This window comes from Daphnia pulicaria, chromosome 7 (assembly GCF_021234035.1).
Source record: "Daphnia pulicaria isolate SC F1-1A chromosome 7, SC_F0-13Bv2, whole genome shotgun sequence".
In the NCBI taxonomy this organism is placed as follows: domain Eukaryota; kingdom Metazoa; phylum Arthropoda; class Branchiopoda; order Diplostraca; family Daphniidae; genus Daphnia; species Daphnia pulicaria.
In genome coordinates this window covers 12,903,516-12,924,923 of record NC_060919.1, presented here as the reverse complement: position 1 = coordinate 12,924,923, position 21,408 = coordinate 12,903,516, and the positions used below count along the sequence as shown (strand labels likewise).

Sequence of the window (21,408 nt, the reverse complement as noted above, 5' to 3'; positions counted from 1 at the left end):
TTTTACTCTTTGGTCAAATTATTTATCCATTACAACCTGAAACTCCCATATTATTAGGTCCTAACTATGGTGTCCACTGATCCTTGTTGGAAAGTTGGACATGGTCAACCCTGTTTTGTGGAAAATTTACCGTGAAAGAATTGCAGATTCTAAGCTCAAGAAAGAATTTCCAGAAAAGATTAATGAAATTTCTTGCTCAAGGGAAAGGATTGTGACTCGACAAAACTGAAGTTGAGCAACCAAAAGAAACCAAAAGTGGAGTAACCTTCGAAATTGACATTTCTGTCAAAGACTGTTTCTATGCATTGAACTTTGTAAGTTAAATCTAAAATTAATATTTTACTGGTGAATTAAAACTAAAATAAGCAAAAAAAAATTTGATTTAGGAAAATTTTTTAGGATTCGCCCAAAAAGATATTTAATCTGATCTTATCTGATAAGTTAGTGTTATCAAATCTTCCGATTATCTCCGAATGCAGGATGATGGCATCTAGGAATGAAGTGATAGTCCACACCTGGGTTGGTGGCCACTCCCCTGTGCCTCCTCGTCCTCCAAACCCTCTAGCGGTCGGCAAACCAGTGAAAGACTTAAACACAAAACAACGACATCTGGAGTCCAGAATGAATACACAATGGGAAAGATTGATGATTCGTAACGCAATAGATGTTGTTCACTCCTTTATCGGGTGAGTAGGGTTTGGACAGAAGCGGCTGTTGCGCTTTGGTACAACACCGCTAGGGTGCCAACCGTCCTTGACTCGTTGTATACCCAATCCAAAAATCGGCTCTTCCATTTAAGTGTTGACGAACCAATCCACCCAGCTTTGAAGTTGAGTGGGTGACTTTGGAGCCGACTTTGGATTGGGTTTACCACGAGTTAATTGATCACATCGTATTAATCACACTGTACAAGAAGATGCGTCTGCTCTGTGGCACTGGAAAATCAAAACGCTAAGAATCAAGCATAGCAAAAAATTTAGTTCGGCTATAGGCCACAGTTGTGCGCATTGTCGTAAGTTGCGGGGCTAGTCTATATCGTGTACGCATCACCGTGTACGCATACTGTCTCTGTCGTGCCAACTACCGTGTATTTGCTCAACTCCTCCCCGTAAAGGGAGGGGCTTATGGACCTCGGTACACGATTTTGAGCCGGCAGACAACAACAGAAATTGTCTAAATCGTGTACGCATTGTCGTGTACTCTGTGTTATTTTAACGTTATTGCACCTTAATCTGAAGAAATTAACCACTTTTTATGTTAATTTTTTAGATAATCAAAATAAATAAATAGGCCTACTGGACGTGTTAAATTATTAATTAGAGTCCATTTTGTTTTTATATATTCTGCATAGACTATATCAATTATATATAATATATAAATTTTATATCCGATGTATTAGGTAGAAGATATATAGAGTTTCTCACTAGAAAGGGACTAGTGAATTCTATTTTCCAATATTATTAGCTTTGCCCACCCTTTCCGTTATTTTAAAATTCTAAAAAAATAAGCCCTGTTCCTGCCACCCGAGAGAACCTACAAAAAAATTTCATTCAAATGGAATGAAACTTTTAGTACTTTTTCGCATTGCGAAAACAGCGTTTTCCCATAAGGTTCTCTCGGGTGTCCGGATACTTTTGGTGCCTACCGTATGCACTTATAATTTTGTGTTCAGCAATTGTAGCTATGTAGTTTTTAATTTCTTAATTATTTTTTATTTAAAAAAAATAATAATTAAAAAAATGCTACAACTTTTTTCCTTTGGAATAGTTCGTGGGTACGACGAAAGGAACCGCTGATATTGCGAATGAAGGATCAGAAAAAACAAGTAAGGAATCTCTGTTTGTCTCTGGGGTCTGGGCTCTAGTGTGTAGTGTCATTAACCATGGACTACTTTAACTAAAGGACGGGACTCTTCGCCTATCTCGCCGTATTAAAGCTAGTCGGGTGGGGTTTTTTCAGGAGATAATTAATGGAAAACATCAATAATTGCAATTTTTTTCGCTGATTCCAACTGTGTTAATAATTCTTAGTAAAAAAAATTAATTAATAAGGTATTCTAATTTTACTTTCAGGAGTAGGGGTAATAAGACAAAACGCCGGTGCCATCTAGCAGCCAAGCACCCTAAGCTCTCAAGAATATAAGACACAAGGTAAAAGATAGTTAGGCAGCTATGCCAAAGCAATAGAGATAAGAGAGTGGTGTCTCTTTCTCTAGGATACACGAATGGGCATCTGCTTGCAGACTTCCAAGAGCTTATGAGGTTTGGTTCCTAGATGGCACCGGTGTTTTGTCTTATTTCAAATTTTCCGTAAACTAAATTGAAAATATCTCTATAAAATTAAATTTTAGGTATAGGAACATTAAGTAATGAAATAGTTATTTTTAAATTCTGATTCCGATTTTTCGGGAAAAAAATTTACATGGCCCACATAGGAAATGCCGAAGAGTCCCGTCCTTTAGTTAGAGTAGTCCATGCATTAACAACTCAATAACTCTTGCATTTTGGAATTTGTTCATAGCCTACTTCAGTTACGGCCACAAGGCTGTGATTCACCCTGTGTGTCAATTTTGTTCGAGCCACCCACCCACCCTCAGCTGCTTATACCTAGGCCACATGCGTTGCCATTTTAGGAAAGTCACATTTTTTAATTCTTTTTTTCCACAAAACTACACATAAATGGTCAAGATTAATTATAACGTGGTGGCCCTGGCTGAAAATAAATGAAAATTTTGCAGAAAACAGGAATTTAAAATGTAACTTTCGTAACCTAAATGATTTAGGTCAATTTCATATTTTTTGTTGGGGTTTTCTTCACTTTCTTTTCACATGTATTAACTGTTTAGATGGTGAAAAAAGTCATTAACCTTGTAGATGCGAAAAGATGTGCATTGCAATTTAGGCCCTATGCCCGACCGTCTGCAATCTGAATCGTCGGCTTTTAAAGAGGAGAATTCATGCTGTACAAAATAAAATAAATCGAAAAATCGAAAGAAGCGATAATGCCCTGCATGGCAAATGGTGTCCTGATTATAGCTTTTAAATCGGAAACGGCGTGCTCAAAGGGCAAGAAAAGGCGACCGCACAAACAAGGCGGGACGAAACTCGATGGTCCACTCACGCTCACGCAATCGTATCAGGCCCTACCTCCCACGTCCACCGATGCACTGATGGACAGCCCAAACTATAGTGAGAGAAGAGCACCTCGCCAGTCGAAGCTGTGGCGTCAGTTCAGCTGCTGCATGATCAGCATTGTTGGATCTCGTCGGCATCTGAAGAGAAAACGAACCAGCCCGTTTTGTTTGTTTTTTTGCGTCTCGTTCGACTTGTTTATTTTGGAAAGAAGATAAGCCGAGCTTCGCGCTTCGTCGTGACGTGAAAAGTTAGTACTCACAGTGGATCAGCTACAACTTGGAACGAAAATAACAGCGAAAAACAATTGAACGATGAAAGCCATCTCCCTGTTGATTGTCGTCCTGCTCTGCTGCGCTTCCTGGTTCACGGTGGATGCTGCCAACAAGTCCAAGTTGCCTTCGTGGCACATCCGATTCGCACGCCAGCAAGGGTAAGCAGAGATCGTCTAGTTTTGGCTTTTATTGGCATGCGGCGAGAGCGTTAAGTAAGGCGACTGCGTCCCAACTAGGAAACGGGCTAGTCCTCGGAGGATTTGCAATTGATGACTGCGGACTCGAGCCTTATTTGGTCAGATTCTTTTCGGATGACGGTTCTTTCGGGGGGGACAATGCACTGCCGTTCTGAATAATTATCGCCATACACCAGCCAAGGTCACAATGTGAAACTCTTTTTGGGTTTGCATTCGTGTTCATCGTCATTCCTGTCGATAACACCAGCCGGGTTGACGTCCTGCAGCTTCGCCTATGGAAATTTCAACTTCATTTGAGTTTTGCTGATGCTAATGTATAGAAAATTCATCTAAATGCGTCAATTTCCTTGGTAAAATTTTTAAATTGAAAGGCGCGGTGATTCATTGAACGCTGAATAGGGAATAGGGTTTTTGTGGGTCAGCTGCAGCGAGCCGGAAAGGCAAAAGATTCGTCACGTGATCTAATATTCTCCGTTCAGCTTATATGGTAAAGAGCACTGCTGGGAAACGCTACCGTGAGGTCCATCGCGTTCGTGCGCGGCGAGGTGATCAGGCCATCCGTCGACACGATAGCCATGTACAGTGTTTTTATTGTGGTTGTAGCTTCTATACAGCTTGTAGACCTCCCTTGTCGTGTATAATTTCCCATCCTAGACGGTTTGGTGATCTCGATCGCATAAACAACATTTTATTTTGAATACGACTGACAAACAGGCGCGCACTTGCTACCATGTACGGAAGTTTTCATCACTACAGCACCGCGTTCATCCATCTCCGTCGCTGATCTATCAAATGGGTTATTCATCCATGTTGTTTTATCACCATATTAAAGGACTTGCCCTCTTTGAATCCAGCCATGCACGACACACACAAATTTACATTTTTACATTTTTTTTTTACGTCACGATTTTTTCCTTTTCATAGTCAAGTAAATTGTACACTATACTGCTCTTCCATGCTTGGATGTTGATATGCTTTCCCAGTATCTGCGCACAATATTCATTAAGACAGCGTAGAAAAATCTGCCCGAGTCGTTAGCGTTCGTCGTCCGTGTGACTTGCCGCGTCGCAAAAAACAACATAGTGCTGCATCACTAGGGGGGATTTTTTTGCTTTTTACGCCGCGTCATCGGAGTCGGAGAGTCAAAGCTAAATAAATAAATCACAAAACTTGCTTCGAAAAAAAAAGGGCGAACAACCTTAGAATTTGCGTCTTTTTTATTTAAAATATGATGATGATGATTATGTAAGTGAGATGGATGAGAAGGTGGTGATGATCAATCTCGAACTTACTGGTGTATTGTATGCCGATGATGTGACCCCAAAAAAATGTTTCATTTGATTTTTACAGACCCAACGCCTGCGTGGTGGAAGAAGTGCCTGGAAGCAAATGGAAAATCTGGACAGAGTGTAAATACTATCTGCCCCGCAAGATCTGTGGCCAGAAAACGTAAGCCAATCTCCCCTCCCCCTATTCCCATATTCTCCCATTCCGTTTCGTCTCGTCGTCATCATCTGTCTTGGCTTGACTTGGCTTGGCTTATTTGGCTCTTCAGTCTTCACGCACGCGTATTATCCAACTCTTCTTGTGTATATAGTCGTATATCTATGTCAACATTTTCTCGCTTTTTTTTTGGTGTGTATGTGTTTTCTTCTTCTTTTTTTTTTATTAGTCCAAAGTTTTGGGTTCGTGTGACTCTTCCTTAACATTATATATAGTGCAGCTTGTGTACACCATCACGATGCGCGTTCTGTCCGGCAACCGCGAACGCTTAGGGGCCGAGAAAAAAATGACGATGAACGCAGCAATCTCATCCGTTGCTTGATGGCGTTCGTTCAACTAGGGTTATCATGGTGGTGGTTTATGTGTTTAGATCTGATTACCTCGGCTCCCAGCGCGCTCATCTCGCAATGTTCCCGTTGTCGTCGATTCTCGGTGGCCGATATTTTTGTAACCCGCACTCTATTTTTGTTTAGTGCTTGTTTTCTTTTTTTTTTCTTTTTTCATGTAGTATAGTATTTATTTATTCATTTTCGTTTTAGGTTTAATATTTTAATAGTCCGTTTTTTTTATTATTATGTCTGTCTGAGTGTCTGTACAGCAGTGTGTCTGTGTTCATTTAGGTTTTGCGTTTCAAATGCAAAATGAAGAAATTGATGCCTTACTTATAGTTTCTAAATGTCGATCGAAATTACTTTGACAGGGTACTTCGTTTCGAGTGCTGTGAAGGCTTCCATCGCGTACCGGGTCAAGAAGGATGCGCAGGAGGTATGTGAGAGTGTGAAAGAAATTGATTTCCGTATTTTCAAGAAAAATTTCGCAAAAAAAAAAGAAAAAACGGGAAAGAAACAAAAATAACGTCAATCTCATTCGACAGTGAAGCCACTGAAGAACATTTTGGAAACGGCACGCGAGCTGGGAGCCACGGATTTCGTTCAATACGTCGAAGAATCCGGTCTGCAGAAAGAATGGGCCCGCGAAGGAGTATGTACCCCTTTTTTTTATTATTATTTTTCAATTTGCATTTCGTGTGCATCAGCAGTCGATCATCTCTCTTTAACATTGACCGCCAGGCATTTACGTTGTTCGCTCCGACCAACGAAGCCTTCGCCAACATACCGCGTGAATTGCGCGCCCGTGTCGACTCCTTCCGCGGCAACATCGAAAATCCGATCCTTCGTTACCACGTCTCCGATCGCAAAGTGACGTCTGATACCTTCCAGGCCGATCAGACCATACCGACACTCTACAACGGCAATCGCTTGCGTATCAACAAATATTCCAGCGGCGTGAGTAAACCATGCAAGTCATAGAAAACAACCATTACAAATCATATTTATATGACACAATTCAAAGTCAATTAAAAGCCCGAACAGTGGTTAAAATTATGAGTTCATCTTTGCTCGATAAACTTGTGTAGATGTTGACCGTCAACTGCCGCACGATAGTGCGAAAGGATCAAGAAGCCACCAACGGTGTTGTCCACATCATCGACAGTCTGCTAGACCCTGGTGCAGTCCTCAGTCGAGACGTTTCGGAGATTGTTACATCGGTATCCAAATTTAAATTCTCGTCAGCAAAATTCATTACAAAAAATAATCCCATTTGAATAGGACGGCCGATTCTCGGTTCTGGCCAAAGCCATGGAAGAATCAGCTTTCTTCAATAAACTGCGGTCCGCCGGAAATGCAGCCATCACCATTCTGGCACCCTCGGATGAGGCCTTCCAAAAAATTCCGGCTTCCCGTCTCGATGCCATCATGAAGGATAAGGAAGCTCGATTGGGTAACGGTCGTATTAGCAGCTTGTGCCCTGATTTGCATGCTAGTACATCACCTTCCTACAATCGTTATTTTAAATCTTTTTTTAAAGACCGGATATTATAGAATTTTACTGACATTAATATAGGATTGATATTAGAATTTGGAATATTAAGGGAAATATTTGGCATCAAGATAAATCAAGATTGATTAATTTTTCTCAAATGAAACCTTACAAAAATGACGTGTTTTTGATTTCGGTATTTTCTCCGCTTTATACTCTTCTTCCCTGTTACAAAGCTTTGTTGCAGAACCACGTACTGGTGCACCCGTTATGCACAACGGCCATCATCGACGATCACAGCATGCGGACGTTCGCCGGTAATCGACTGCGCTTGGAATGCGACTCGCAGGGCGTCAGCGTCGAAGGGTCTCGTATGCGCAATGATTTCGTTCTCGGTTCCAACGGTTTAGTTCACATGATCGACGATGTCCTCCTACCCAACCGAGGTTTGACGACATAATAATATCACCGTTTGACACTTTCTAAAATTTTATGAATGCCATTAAAGCTAAAAATCTTCTTGAGCTGGCCGAGTCGCAAAGACTCACTACCTTCATGGAACTGGTCAAAATTGGTGGAGTGGAAGAGGCATTTTCGAAATTCGGTGCCTACACCATCTTCATCCCTTCCGAAGCAGCTTTCTACTGTACATCAGATTTAACTCTATTTTTTTAGCTTTCTCGAAAATGAAATTTAATTTTTATTTTGGTCTACAGCTCTGCCGGATGCAGTTCTACAAGATATGCGTTCAAGTCAGGAAAAAGCTCAAGCGGCCATCCTCTACCACGCCACCCAGGGCAGGGTTCTCACCAACAAAATCAAGGATAGCGAGGTATCATTTAATGTTTCCGACATCTTTTTTGACCAATCTTTAAAAGATATTTTTTTTTCGGGTTGAATTCACAATTTTTTAGATCGTCATGTCCCTCGACGAAGAGAATCCTCTCCGTTTGAGCGTCTACCGCAAAGCCATCGGAGTCGAATGCGCTGTCATCGAGAAGGCCGACATGGAAGGCCAGAACGGCGTCATTCACATCATCAACCGCGTCATGATTCCGGCCAACATTTCGGCTGGCGATTTACTGCGACGCGAAGGAAATTTTAAGTACACCTACCTTCGAAAATTCATTTTAAATGCCGAAAGCCAAACCATCCTTTCTGAATCTTCTCTTCTCAAACTCAATACAGGACGTTCCTCCAAGCGATGGAATTGGTGATGACGGGCAGCGACGCTCTTGATTTCGCTTCGGGTGGCATATCGGCCACATTCTTCGTGCCCACCGATGCCGCTTTCGAGGAATTAGGAACGGCGGCGGTTGCAAATGCCATGAAGAATCGCTCTTTATTGAAAACGGTCAGTTTTTTTTTTTTTGTTTTTCTTTTATTTGGTTGGGGTTTTTAGCTTTCAACTCAGAAAAACTCTAAAAGATGGCGCTCTCCGTTTGATCTGCATTATCTAATTCCATCCGTGTATTAGATTGTAGCCAATCACGTCGTCCCGGGCCTCTTCAACTCCGACTCCTTCAGACCGCATCTGATCTACAAGTTGCCATCGATGTTTGGCACACTAGCAGTTCAACGGATTGAGACAGTCCTCAAAGTAAATTTCCCTTATTCGAATGGAAAATGAACTGTCTGTAATGCTTTTCTGTATTTTTACTATTGCTTTATAGGTGAAGGAAGCCACGGTCATCAAAACGGATTTGATGAACACGAACGGTGTCATCCACGTTATCGACAAAGTCTTGATGCCAGAAATCGACGAGGAGGAGGCCGAACCTCTCGTCCAGTAGAAGGAGACAGAGCTCACTCTAATAAAAAAAAACGCGCATTTATTCTTCCTTTTTTAAAATTTTTTTGCTCGTTTTCAATTCAATTCGAATTTGTAGCGCGTTTGAATTTCTCCTTCTTTCCCGCGCTTTTTTTCGTTCATCTCCCTCCTCCTTTATTATCTCTCAGATCCACCAGAAGTATACCTTTTGTTTTCTGTATACTCTTGTTCAGCGGTGGAAAGCATTTATACCCTCCTACAGGACGCTTAAACATATAGCCTTTTATCTTATTTGACCACTTTCCCCCTCTCACTCACTCAACCACTTGTGTGCCTTCATAATAACTTTTTTTTTTGTTTTAATTTTGAGTTTTTTCAGTTGTTCTGCTATTTGGATTTGTGGAGCCGGCATGACACACCATATACGAAAGCCAATAATGTCTTATGTAAAACCAGATTCAATACTTTTATCAAGGGAATGGCTTGAAAAATGCAACATAGCTAATCCAGTACATCACACTGCTGTCACCAGTGTTATTCAATGCTTGTCAATTTTATTTTTAACGGCGATGGCAGCCATCGTTCAGTTAAACCATTATTTCATCACGCTAATACTCTCGATTCCGAACTTGATTTAGATCGATCATTAAACTACAAAATTACTACCCCCCGAGAATCTTATTGATTATCTAGTTTATAGCACGGCCCAGGCCGATTTAGTTTAAACATTCAATTAAAAAATAGTGTTAGACGCCCTATAAGCCAGAACACAAGTAACAAGGTCCCATTTGCATATGGTACTATTTACACAGTAAGTCAAAACCGGCTAAAACTTATTTTCCCCGATTATTTTTTTTCTTCTTCCTGAAATGTAAGCGAATCCGATTGGTTATGTAACCCACTCTGTGTGGGTTAAATTTTTTAAGCTTTTTGAATAAGGCGTTTTACTCCCTTCAGCCCCGCAAGATAAATAAGGTGTCATACACATGGCCGAGCCTAATATATGTAGATGTAGATAGCTTGAGTTTGGGATTGAACCACACCTGCTCATGACTTCTTTAACTTTCCTCAAGTGGAACCAACTTCATATATGATTCGTGATACATGTTGGGCAAAACGAAATATTTAGCTATTTTTATCGCAATTATTCCATAGTTGGGTTAACTTAAAAAAAAAATGAAAACTTTTCACATACGTTTAGAATTTACAACGCGAAAAGAAAGCGCGAACAGCATACATCATTACAGAAGCGAAGTAAAATGTCTTGGGTCATACTATATTATTGCTAATAACTTGAAATGGCCTTATAGTGTTAGTGTTAAATTTGGCGCAACTGTTAAATGGAAGGTCGAGCGATTCGGGGAAACATTTCATCTCAGCACTCCTTTATCTCTTTTGGTATCCTTTTAAGACCGACCAAGCACTGGACCACCCCTTGATTCCTAAATTGCTTAACGTATACTCATTATTATGTTTTGAATTTATTTAGTGCATTTATTTGCCTAATTGAAAATAAAATGACGTCCTTGGCGAAGTCATTGTAACTTGTAAGAGTCATTCAGACCCGTTGCTATAGCCATTGCGCAAACTCACATTTCAAATCTAAAAAAAAAAAAAAACAAGGATTCCTCTGCCGAAATTAATGCCGAGTAAGAAATCTGTACCAAATGAATGATTTTATTTACAAACTAAGTATACCCTGTTTTTTTCCTTATTTTGGAATTGATTTAATTTTGATTAGCTACCCGGTACCGGTTTTTGCCATTTCCGTGTATGTATAATTCAAGAGGACTGCCCAAATGGGCCAACTGTCGACAAATAGCTCTTACACAGTAGGTCGACTGGCTTGTTGCTTCGCACCTAATACAAAGGGAAAGGTATCATTTTAAACCACTTAAACTATATAAACAAGACGGGGGGGTATAATCAATATTGGTGTTAATAATGCCATTTTAATTTTTTTTTTAACTACAAAAGTCTGCAATCAGCATCGCGCAGTAAAAGAACTGACAACAACCTGAATTTTTGGCTAAACATTTTCTTTATTTCCAATGATTATATAAGTACCATAGTATCGACAAACGGTATAGGCGCTCATAACATCATAACATAGGCTTTGAATGGTGATGTATTTTAAGTTACGTATACACCCTTGAACGCTTTATGAATTTGAACTACTTAGTAGGCAGTAAAAATTGTAACAATAAAGGATACAAGTAGACTAGGCGTCAAAGAAGGCTATAATACTTGTAGTGTTTTTGTAGTAAATTTTACTTCCAGCTATTGAGATACGTTGATTTCAACAAATTTTGATAAGTGCAATTTTGTGGGGAAAAAATAAAGTGGGCAGTAAAATAAAATAACGAAAAACGATCAATAGAAACCGAAACCAAAAAACAAACAAACAAACAGAAAACCGCCGTATATGCCGTATATGCGTACAAGTCTACGAGATTTCATCATCATATCTATTTAATCCAAGACAAATGTTGGTCTATAAAGTAAAAGGTTTCTTTATATAGATATTCCATTACCTGGGAGCGCTATTTTATTAGTCATTACGCAACGCAAATAGGGGGGAAATCCCAAAAAAATCATTCGTTTACTTTTGCTGGACTGGGTAGGAATTAATAACATACGTAATATAGGACGGCGTTCTTTTTCTCCGTCTTTGAATTGTGGACAGCCCAAAGTAAAACAAAAAATAAACCATGCAAGAGGGAAAGAATGCGATACGCCTTAAAAGTAGAGATATAGACTGGCTGGGAAGAAAGAGAGGGAGAAAAAGAAGCCTTCAAACAGTCTTCATATACTTGGTGATGTAGTATATACTACGGTGACACTATATATACAGCGATGGAGCGTTATTATTACAACTCATGAGCAACAATGAGCTTTTTTTTATACATGTACATCTAGACTATAGAGACATGGGAAAAAGGTAGACTAGACATTGCACAGTGACACTTAATGCTTTGCTTGCTTGTATAAAGGGAAACCCTTTCGCTCGAGTCGAATCTGAAGTAAAACGAAGCATCACTAAAGGTTCACACACTCTCCGACGAAAGTGACAGTAGCTGGGTAGGGGGGACAGTAGCAGCAGATGGGGTTAATCTGTCCCGCTAGACGCGCTAGACATGAACGAACCAGGCCAAGGAATTATGTAATAGTAAGTTCTCTAAATAAAACTTCGAATTTCACGGAACACAAATTATTTTCAATAACGAAAATTCAGATTGATATTTGGCGCAGAAAAATATTTGTAAATTAAAGAAGATTCAAATTTTAAAAAAAAGTGCAATTCCTGGAACAGATTTCTAGCGCACATTGCCTTTTTTGGATTGTGCTATCCAGCAATGTAATTACGCGCTATTACCTCGAATCCATGTAGGCTATACTTATGTGTGGAAAGTCAAAATTGGAAGTTGCGAATGCATTTCTTTTCAGCTAGCGATTTGGCGATGCATGCTAATGAAGCGCCGAGGCTGGAGCAACTGCGCATATCCTACGCAACTTCGCTGTTTTCTTTCAAAGAATAGAACGCAATATATCTGTATAGCTGGCGGCGGTAAAAACATTTTTGTGTATTGAGAAAAATGAAAACAAACAAATCAAATAAAATGACGAGACTAAAACATAAGGTCGCGGATAAACACAAACCCAATACAAAAAGATATCGTTGTGTTTCAACTTTCAACATTTCCTTGTTGATTTTTTGAGGCTATGTACTTGTATGATCCCAGGACATCGTTCGATCAACGATCAAGTTTTGCCTGTATGAACCAATAACGTACCTTCCATCGCCTTCCATGGAAACATTTCAACGAGATCAAACAACCGGATGGAAACCCGGCGATGTTAAGAGTTTATCAACGCGCTTTCAATCTGTCAAATGAACTTTGATCTTATCAGCTGAGCTGATTTCATCTTTTATTTTATTTTCCTTCTAAATATCATCAACGCACCATCAGTTAGAAACCCAAACTTGATAACTGGAACATATAAATAAAGCCGAAATGGTCAACCTGTATTTTTTTTTTTTTTTTTTGTGTTTTCTTGTTTTCTTTTTATGGAGAGTTGCAAGAAGTGTGTACACGATTTGGAAGCCTTGTTGACAAGATACATATGTTGTGTCTCTTCTGGCGAAAGAATGTTTTTCGCTCCCGGTTTCCCATTTTTTGGTGGAAGAAACAAACGGAGAAATTGCGTCTCTTGTGGTGTATAGATGTCGCAACGGAAAAAATTTGGCCCACCAAGCTACGACGAGACGAAGCCCTTCTTCTCGCAGGAGGTGGAATTAATGAGGGGAAAGATATTCAATCCCCGAGCTAATTTCCATTTTATCTGTAAATATCGTGTGTGTATATAATATACATGTGTCTGGTTGTGTCGCCATATCATTTATTCATTTGCTTTTGCGTAAAAATTTGGGCCGGCAACGGGCGATTGTCCAGAAGACATGCCCTAATGGCACGTCCTCAACCAACCAATGGTGAGGCTGATTTCACGAGGGCTTGTCTCGGGTTCGTGTTGTTATCTCTTTGCCTTCTTTCTCGTTTCTGATGAAGTCTGGATTTCTGCTGGCCAACAACAATTTCACGAACACGCGTTTTGTGAAATAAATCCGACTGTTTATTCAAGTCTCGTCAACTCGGCCATATTATTAATATGGACTGCGTGCTGCGCTGCTCCGCGCTGGGCTGGCATGGCTGCTGCTGGGTTATTGAGCTGCTGACCTATTCAACTTGATTTGTTACAGTAGTTGGCGTTTGTCCATCCGATGGAAACCGCCTTTTTGTGTCCATTTATATCTGTCGAGCCGTCGGACTCCATGACACGGAGTACAGTGGTACACGACCGTGCCGGATTTAGAGATAAACACTGGTGAAAGTATTTCAGCCGACCAGCCTATAACTCCGCCTATATAAAAACAAAAAACAAAAGGGCAAATTGACTCAAAGAAACGACAATGAGCGAATGTGAATGCGACAAAACTCGATGCGCTTCGTGTTCGATGTCACGTACAATATAAGAAGAAAAAGATGAAGAAAAAAAAAGAGTGGCGCCGTCGAAATGCCGTACATTATAAAGAGAGAAAAACGAAATACATGTTTTAAAAAAAAGAACCCATTTTTTGTTTTTGTTTAAGCTGCTCTGGTGGAAGTCTGCAGCACAGAAGACTTACTAGTACTGCCCGTCGAAAGGAAGATATGATTACGGCGCTATAGATCGTCTATGCAAGCGTCTAAATACACACAACGGAACTCTTATGAGTGTACAAGGAAGAGGGGGGGGATTGCATACAATAGAGGTGCACATACAACACCTATATCGCTAGATCGCCATATAGCCACCCTATAACCTGTCTGGGTGTTTCCGTCTGCGTTATTACGTATGTACATATAGCCATCGTGCCACCCACCCGTTGGGGTAGGTAGGTAGTTACCGTCAGGTTGTTTTGCCATCAGGTTGCTACAGAATATGGCTAAGAACTTGGGTTGTAAGAAGAATATGTATGACGTGCTCACGTGATCACACTGTGCCCGCACGCAAGCCGAGAGTGCTGAGGAATACCGGAACAGCTTGTCAAAATGTTACGACTGACATCTTATATAATCTTCAATAGGAACGCAAAATGATGCGTAACACTGGTTTCCGGATATTTGTCTTAGAAATTAGCGGCTGGTGCATCAATAATGAGTTGCGATCACATCTGGGTGGTGACTGCTGATTGACGCAAAAATGTAACCTGGTGCCAATCTTGATATAAACCCCAAAATCCCGTTTCTTTTCTAAAATTAGCAATTTCATCCTTGCAATATTCATCTATGCGCATCGGCAGTTTTTATTTTATCACGAGTGCGATGCAATAATTTTTACGACACACACAAATTAGACGCTATCTTCGTCGTAAGACTAAGAGTATCCCGTCGACCATTTGGTGCGAAATCGTGAAGTGGAGCATTCTAAACTCTCCTGATTGGACATCGGAGTTGGAAACAGCCGTGGGAGTGGAACCACGCCTCAATCACGTGATTATTTCAATTACCAACTAATCTTTTGCATTTTAATAACATTAAAAAACAAAAACAAAAAACTCGTAAGAAATTTAAAACTCTTCAAAGTTATAGCCATGCTTATCTTTCTTGTTGTCCAAGTCGCCAGTGTAAAAACAAGATGCGAACAAACACAAAATGATGAAACCAACTTCTGAAATGACGCAAAGAAAAAGAGAAAGAACGTCATTCGCCTTTTATTTCAAAAACAAAAAAACAAAACAAAAAAACCAGTTTGACGGGCTAAAAATGGAGTCTCGCCTCATTAATAATACCTTACCGGCGGCAGGTGCCGGTGCTCTTGAATTTTCCGGGAAAAAGCCGCGTGTGCCGGCGAGTCGAGCACCGTTGGATTGAAGGAGTCGCGCGACGGTCAGTGATCCGACAAATGACATTTGGTAATACGTCGATATGCTAACTATTAAGTACTGGGCGGACGTCACGTATTGCCGGTATTGGGAAAGGGTTACAGATAATAAACATGTTGAAACAAGTGCGTTGCAAATCAATTTGAACAAGTTCAATGATGTGATACTGAGAGAATCGACAAAACGAAAAAAAAAGGGAATTTTAAAATAATTTTGCGTGGCATTTTGAGTCTTGCCGGCTAATAAAAAGACACGTCCATGGCGTATGAAGCAGTACTTATGTATTTCTGTTGGCTGTCAAAAACCCAGCCCACCAGCAACCCGAACCCCCCCCCCCCCCCCCTCTCTATCTATTCCAGTGGAAAAAAAGGAGGGCCCATAGCCAAACAGGAAAGCTCAGGGCTCTCTTATATAAAAAGCGGAGGCGATCGGTGTCGACCTCGTCAGTCCTTTGCGCGCAGTGTCTTAGCTCTTTTTTTTACTTTGACGCTCTCCACCCCAGTTTTTATTCCCCAGTCACACAAAAATTTGGGTTCGGAAAAAAAAAATATCATTAAAATATCAAGTTATTTGATTTGGTTCGGTAAGCGAAACAGACATATTTTTGTCAAAATGAGTGGCAACGGATGTCCAATGAACAACGGATTTAGGTGATTATATTAGACTGCTGTTATCCTTTTATGAGTTCGTTACTAATCAATGGCGCGTAAAAAAATCAATAGAAGCATGCTTTCAGTGTCCATACTAATTCTCTGTTCTTCTTCTTCTTCTTATTTTTTAATTTTGTTATGTGGCCCCCATTTGAGCAGGTCGACTGATCCCCAGGAAGGAATCAACATGGCCGAACATTCTACAGGGATGATGTACGGCGAATACTTACAGGTAAATAATAAAACGGTTGATTGAAAACGTTACATCCCTATCCTAATCACTCAACACAGAAAACAATAATAATCACAATTATGTGGCAAATGAATTTGCAGTTGGACAAGATCTTAGACGGCCAACGACTGATGAGTGAACAGCTTGGCAGTGAAACCGTTCACGACGAACACCTTTTCATCGTTACACATCAAGGTAAAGGAAGCTTGATTTATTTAACCAAGCGCAATCTAATTTCACTAAATTAAATTCTGTCATCCAGCCTACGAGTTGTGGTTCAAGCAGATTCTGTACGAATTGGATTCAGTCCGCGAAATGTTTTCTAACGAGGTATATATATACTTAAATATAGTACAATATTTCTCAAATGTTTAAACAATTTAACGACAACAGGAAATTGAAGAACGCAAAATGCTAGAAGTCCTCAAGAGAATGAATCGTATCGTTCTCATCTGGAAGGTAAAAAAAAAACTCAACAAATCGCTCGCTCGTTAAATTTTGGAGATATTTAAGTATTTGCCTATTTATTTTCCTTGGGTGCGAAGTTGCTGAGAGATCAAGTAATGATTCTCGAGACGATGACGCCCCTGGATTTCATGGAATTCCGCGAATATTTAACGCCCAGCTCAGGCTTCCAAAGCCTCCAGTTCCGGCTGCTTGAGAACAAACTAGGAATACGACAGGTATATAGAACGGCCGTCAGCTGATCCTTCAGACTTACAAATGTCAATCTTCCCGTCGGGTGCTGTCATGCTGAAAGATTAATTTTTTTTTTGATTTTCATTAATTTCAGGAACATCGAGTGCGTTATAATCAATCAAATTACATCAAAGTATTTGGTAACGATAAAGCCGCCATGATCGAGCTGGAGCGATCGGAAAGTGAACCTTCACTCTGCGAATTGGTTCAAAAGTGGCTGGAGAGGACACCTGGTTTGGACGAAGAGCACCCCAGTAATTTCTGGACCCAATATCAACAAACTGTTGAAGCTTTGATCAGAGATCAGCAAAAAGAAGCCGAGGTAAGCATTCGGATTGAAGGACAAAATGAAAATAATGAATTAATTTCATTTTCCTAAAAACACAATTATTCAATTTTGGATCGCCTTTTAAAATTAATTATTTGGTCGTGTGTATCAGGCGACGACGGATGAACCGTTGAAAGTGCATTTGCTGAACGAGTGCCAGAAGAAGAAGGAGCTTTTCGACTCCATCTTCGATGTAGACATTCACAATGCTCTGGTTGCGCGCGGGGAGAGGCGTTTCAGCCACAAGGCTCTTCAGGTGTGTGAACATTTTTAGTTTACGAACTTTTGTCAGTTGATGTCATTGAAAACTTGGGACTTTATAGGGAGCCATCATGATCACTTTTTACCGGGACGAACCGCGCTTCAATCAGCCGCACCAACTTCTCAGCATTTTGATGGATATCGATTCTCTAATTACCAAATGGCGCTGTAAGTTAACCCAAACATTTTCAGAAATGAGTTGCTTGGATTTTCTTTTATTTGACGGAATTAATTTTTTTGGCTTAACTCAGACAATCACGTTATGTTGGTCCAGCGGATGATTGGGTCTCAGCGTATCGGGACAGGTGGATCAAGCGGCTATCAATACCTGCGATCAACTTTGAGGTGATTGTGCACGCACGCACATTTAAACTCAAAAAATGATTAACTAATTCTTTTCAACTCGCTCACAGTGATCGCTACAAGGTGTTCTTGGACTTGTTCAACCTGTCGACGTTTATTCTGCCGCGAAAACACATTCCGCCCCTATCGCGCCACATGAAGACTCGACTGTCCATTCGCGAGGAACCGCATACCCAGAATCGCCCTAGCCATAGCGAAGACGACAACAAATCACAGAGCGGCAGCAGTACTGGTGGACTAGAAACATCCGGAGAACTCTCACTCTAACATTTCCCAATGACATAATATTTCCCTCCGCACTTTTCAGAATCCCATTACCTCCGCAACGTTTTAATTTTTGTTTTGTTTCTTAATTTCCAAACTGCATGGCTCTAATAACTGACGACCGTCTTCAAAGTACAGCATAACTGATGGAGGATGACACTTCATAGTCATACACAATTCTAATCCAAATCCTTAAACAAACAAAAAATACTCGTGAAATATGTCGACGACGTTTGACTAATTGTTTCTTTGACTCCAGTAGATCGTTGGCCAGTGCCAAGAATTTTCTTGGAAATCACGATATACCGCGTCAAGGATTTGTGAATACACTGCCAGAAAATAGGGAATAAAAGAAATAACGGTGAATCTTCTGATCCGATTATTGCATTTTTCTTTTAAGTGGGGACGTACGTTGTTCCATGAAGGTCATTAAATAGCTGGAAATGCCAATTCGTAGAAGCAATCGGCCACATCGGGTCAACGTTGATCGGGTTTTATAACTCATGAGGAACGGCCTTAGATTCATTCAGCAGTGAGTTGCGACTTTTACTGACGGGTTTTAACGTGCGCCTATATCCCAAGAGCTTAAAACTAAAATTGCCTACTGTACGTATCTAAAGCATTTTAAGTTCAATTGGTTAAAATAATAATATTAACTCTAATTACAGTTAAGTGTGGATCAGCAAAATTTCATTCTCACCAGCAGAAGCTGTGATACTTTTTTTTAGTTCGGAATTATCAAGGACTTTAAGCCAAGTGAGTTTACTCAATACTCACTGATTCTAAATGAATTCATCAAACATGATTTTACTGATTTCTGAATTTATATATTAGATACAATAACACCAAGTTCAGATTTACTGAACCAGTTGTGAATTCTACAGTGAATAAAAAAATGCTCTCACCAATGAGTCTTTTCATTATCCCAGGCGTCGCTCGGCGGATGCCCCCGATAGCAGAAACGATAAATACTATAATGGACTTTCTGGCTATTTGGGTCGTCACCCTACTGCTGCTTATCTATTGTTTCATTGTCTTCCTTATGGACTGTCCATTCATACTGTTCTTATTCTTGATTTTGGCATTATCAATTTACTTGTGATCGTATGTTGTTTCGGAAGGAAACATATTGACATGGGTCGTGATTACTTTGTCAACCAGCGAATGTTAAAATTTTTAAAAATCCCAACATAGTGTATCCAAAAACAGGAATTTAAATCAAAGAATTTTTATTTTTAGTCATTGAACACACATTTTCTGCAGGTAAAATTGTATATGTATGTTTTAATACAACAGCATCGCTGCAGTAGAATGTGGGTATTTTCTTATTATGGACGTGTTTATACACAAATTACTGGTACATGAGAATAATGTACGTAACCAGCAAGAAATCGATCAGCTTTAGGATTTCGTCGAATAGAAATTAATGGAAGAAATTGCGCAAGCAACATTTCCAAGAACAAGTGCACTGGGATATTTAAAATTGATCTTTAGGAAAATCAGTGGCTTTTTATAAATACATATGAGTAGAATTGGTATGTAGTAGGCTATAGATATTACATTATCTACAAGGCGATTTCGTTATAGCTATGTAGGGTTGTGCGTCTATTATTAGGCTAAAAAAAAATTATACAACGTGCCACCCCTCCTTAAAAAAGATGATCACGTAGCATTACAAAATCAAATGCGTTGGTGGTGCAAGCCACCCGCTTTATAGGGCTTTTTCAGATCGCGAAAATCCGACTTCCAGAAATCTGGCAACGCATGCGTTTTGTAGTTTTTTCCGTTTACATGGCAAAGGCCATAAGAAATCTAAGTGGCTTCAATAAAAAAAATCTAGTGTTTTTAATTCGGAATATTTCTTCAAAAAAATTACACAGTGCTCTAGGTAAGATATCGGTCGTTAATTTGATGTATAATTTACTAGGACTAAAAAATTGTTTTGGGCTAAAAATTTAAATGTAAAACCTTGTTTTGGTTTTATGCAGAGAAATGAGGGTGTGTTGTGTAGTTGGATGTGGACGCAAGTATAAAAGAAACGATAAAGACAATAATCCTAAGTTCTATTCAATCCCAATCGTTAAACCCTGCGACCCATTAACCCAATTGAGAAGGAATGAATGGCTGAAACGATTGAATCTGTCAGAAAGTAGTGTAACACCTAAAATAAAAGTTTGTTGTGCACATTTTGAGTCAGGCAAGACATATTTTTAGTTTAAATAGTTAGATATAAATATATTCACTATTGATTAACAGGAGGTCCAAGTTATCACCTGATGAAAAAGGATGTCGATTGGGCTCCTAACAAGAATCTTGAGCCACAATCAAAAGGAGATGCAGTGGCTCAGCGAGCCAAACGCTTCATTAAAATCTCTAACCTGCCAAAGCCTGAAAAAAGGAAGAGAGAAACAAGTATATTAAAAGTTATACACAACTTGAAATAGTTAGCAAACAATATTAATAGTTGTAATTTTAGATTTGTCAAATACACCAGCTATCAGCTTATCTCTGCCAGTTGACACACGCTTGGAAGTCTTGGCAGATGATGCACAAGTTGTGGAGACACCAGCCCACTCAGAAGGTATAAAGCATAATTTTTTGTTAGAGCAAGTTTGATAAATACTTGTCATACGTACTTGGTTTTATTATAGGAACTGATGCTCAAGAAGTTGACCTCAGTGAAGCATGTAATGTATCAATGCTGAAGCAAGAAGTCGCATCCCTTTCAGCTCGTGTAGCTTTGCTGGAATCACAGAAGCGTGACCTCGAGTTGGCCAATCAAGATTTAGCTGAACGATTGGCTGACTTGGCTACGAAAGCTCAAATGCAGGGAAAATTATCAATTTTTAAATGAAATTTTAATTGGTTAAAAATTCACATTTTCAAACTATAATAAAGACTGATACAGAAAAATGTGTGTAATTAATCACATGTAATCTATTGGAGTTTAAGCAACACATAGAGTGCTGAGACTTATATTCGTATAATACTGGCTTTGGCTTAGTATTATAGAATTGGCTTATTATTAAGATAGATAGGCAGATAGGCTTAGCGGCATGACGTTGGTAGGCCATTAGGCTGAGCGGCTTACTAATAAAGACGGCAAAACGATATTATATAAACTGTAGTGGCCACCCATTGCTAAATGTTGATGCATACAAAATAAATCTATTAGTCTTCTACTGTATAATTAATTTATTTGGAAAACATACTGTGAAATGTGAAATTATTTGAAACACTGACGAGTTCGGCTTAAAGGTTACACGTACTGTCACATTTAGGCTACTAGACGTCACCGGAAGGGGCTAGTCTATTCGATATCGTATAAAACACTCATCCGCCCAGACTTTCTGTGTATCAGTCTTCAGTACCGAGAAATATTTATGCTGAATAATATTAGATGTTTTCATCACGCCTCATTTTCAAACTTATTCGGCTCTCATAAAAGCAGTTGTTACCCTTGTCTTTGGTTAGTTGAGTTAACGCGTT

The 21,408-nt window shown here is 39.7% G+C and overlaps 3 protein-coding genes and 1 long non-coding RNA gene across 5 annotated transcripts; 3 read left to right on the top strand and 1 right to left on the bottom strand.

Moving 5' to 3' along the window:
• Positions 1-3,194: 3,194 nt before the first annotated feature.
• LOC124349233 (periostin-like) lies at positions 3,195-9,240 on the top strand. Its single transcript, XM_046799673.1, has 14 exons — positions 3,195-3,564; positions 4,954-5,052; positions 5,807-5,871; positions 5,981-6,087; positions 6,177-6,392; positions 6,524-6,655; positions 6,717-6,888; positions 7,164-7,373; positions 7,436-7,573; positions 7,644-7,759; positions 7,842-8,032; positions 8,116-8,281; positions 8,405-8,527; positions 8,601-9,240. Exons 1-14 carry the CDS (start codon positions 3,446-3,448, stop codon positions 8,718-8,720), a joined length of 1,974 nt encoding a protein of 657 aa, XP_046655629.1. The 5' UTR covers positions 3,195-3,445; the 3' UTR covers positions 8,721-9,240.
• On the bottom strand, positions 3,320-4,790 carry LOC124349237. The gene is made up of 2 exons (XR_006920252.1): positions 4,118-4,790; positions 3,320-3,875 (listed from the first exon to the last, which is right to left on the bottom strand). It is a non-coding gene; the product is annotated as an uncharacterized LOC124349237 (long non-coding RNA).
• Positions 9,241-15,551: 6,311 nt separating the features above from the next.
• Positions 15,552-18,120, top strand: LOC124349257 (tryptophan 2,3-dioxygenase-like). The gene is made up of 11 exons (XM_046799720.1): positions 15,552-15,772; positions 15,932-16,004; positions 16,106-16,199; positions 16,267-16,334; positions 16,398-16,463; positions 16,550-16,687; positions 16,798-17,025; positions 17,144-17,287; positions 17,355-17,460; positions 17,544-17,637; positions 17,706-18,120. The coding sequence occupies exons 1-11, from the start codon at positions 15,735-15,737 to the stop codon at positions 17,920-17,922; spliced, it is 1,266 nt and encodes a 421-aa protein (XP_046655676.1). The 5' UTR covers positions 15,552-15,734; the 3' UTR covers positions 17,923-18,120.
• A 1,394-nt stretch (positions 18,121-19,514) lies between these two features.
• Positions 19,515-20,826, top strand: LOC124349258. Of its 2 annotated transcripts, XM_046799721.1 has the most exons (5): positions 19,517-19,807; positions 19,908-20,116; positions 20,176-20,331; positions 20,396-20,500; positions 20,571-20,826. In XM_046799721.1, the coding sequence occupies exons 2-5, from the start codon at positions 19,912-19,914 to the stop codon at positions 20,771-20,773; spliced, it is 669 nt and encodes a 222-aa protein (XP_046655677.1). In that variant the 5' UTR covers positions 19,517-19,807; positions 19,908-19,911; the 3' UTR covers positions 20,774-20,826. The 2 variants fall into 2 exon arrangements, with proteins under 2 accessions (XP_046655678.1, XP_046655677.1); XM_046799722.1 differs by lacking the exon at positions 19,908-20,116 and having other exon boundaries at positions 19,515-19,807.
• Positions 20,827-21,408: the final 582 nt, after the last annotated feature.

What these genes read in the sequence shown, in the direction of transcription:
- LOC124349233 (XM_046799673.1), top strand. Translation starts at nt 3,446, where the DNA reads ATGAAAGCCATCTCCCTGTTGATTGTCGTCCTGCTCTGCTGCGCTTCC. An exon ending in CGATTCGCACGCCAGCAAGG is followed by an intron (nt 3,565 to 4,953) that starts GTAAGCAGAGAT and finishes TGATTTTTACAG; the next exon opens with ACCCAACGCCTGCGTGGTGG. An exon ending in TTCCGAAGCAGCTTTCTACT is followed by an intron (nt 7,574 to 7,643) that starts GTACATCAGATT and finishes TTTGGTCTACAG; the next exon opens with CTCTGCCGGATGCAGTTCTA.
- LOC124349257 (XM_046799720.1), top strand. Translation starts at nt 15,735, where the DNA reads ATGAGTGGCAACGGATGTCCAATGAACAACGGATTTAG. An exon ending in ACAAACTAGGAATACGACAG is followed by an intron (nt 16,688 to 16,797) that starts GTATATAGAACG and finishes CATTAATTTCAG; the next exon opens with GAACATCGAGTGCGTTATAA. An exon ending in ATCAGCAAAAAGAAGCCGAG is followed by an intron (nt 17,026 to 17,143) that starts GTAAGCATTCGG and finishes CGTGTGTATCAG; the next exon opens with GCGACGACGGATGAACCGTT.
- LOC124349258 (XM_046799721.1), top strand. Translation starts at nt 19,912, where the DNA reads ATGAGGGTGTGTTGTGTAGTTGGATGTGGACGCAAGTATAAAAGAAAC. An exon ending in TTGTGCACATTTTGAGTCAG is followed by an intron (nt 20,117 to 20,175) that starts GCAAGACATATT and finishes ATTGATTAACAG; the next exon opens with GAGGTCCAAGTTATCACCTG. An exon ending in GACACCAGCCCACTCAGAAG is followed by an intron (nt 20,501 to 20,570) that starts GTATAAAGCATA and finishes GTTTTATTATAG; the next exon opens with GAACTGATGCTCAAGAAGTT.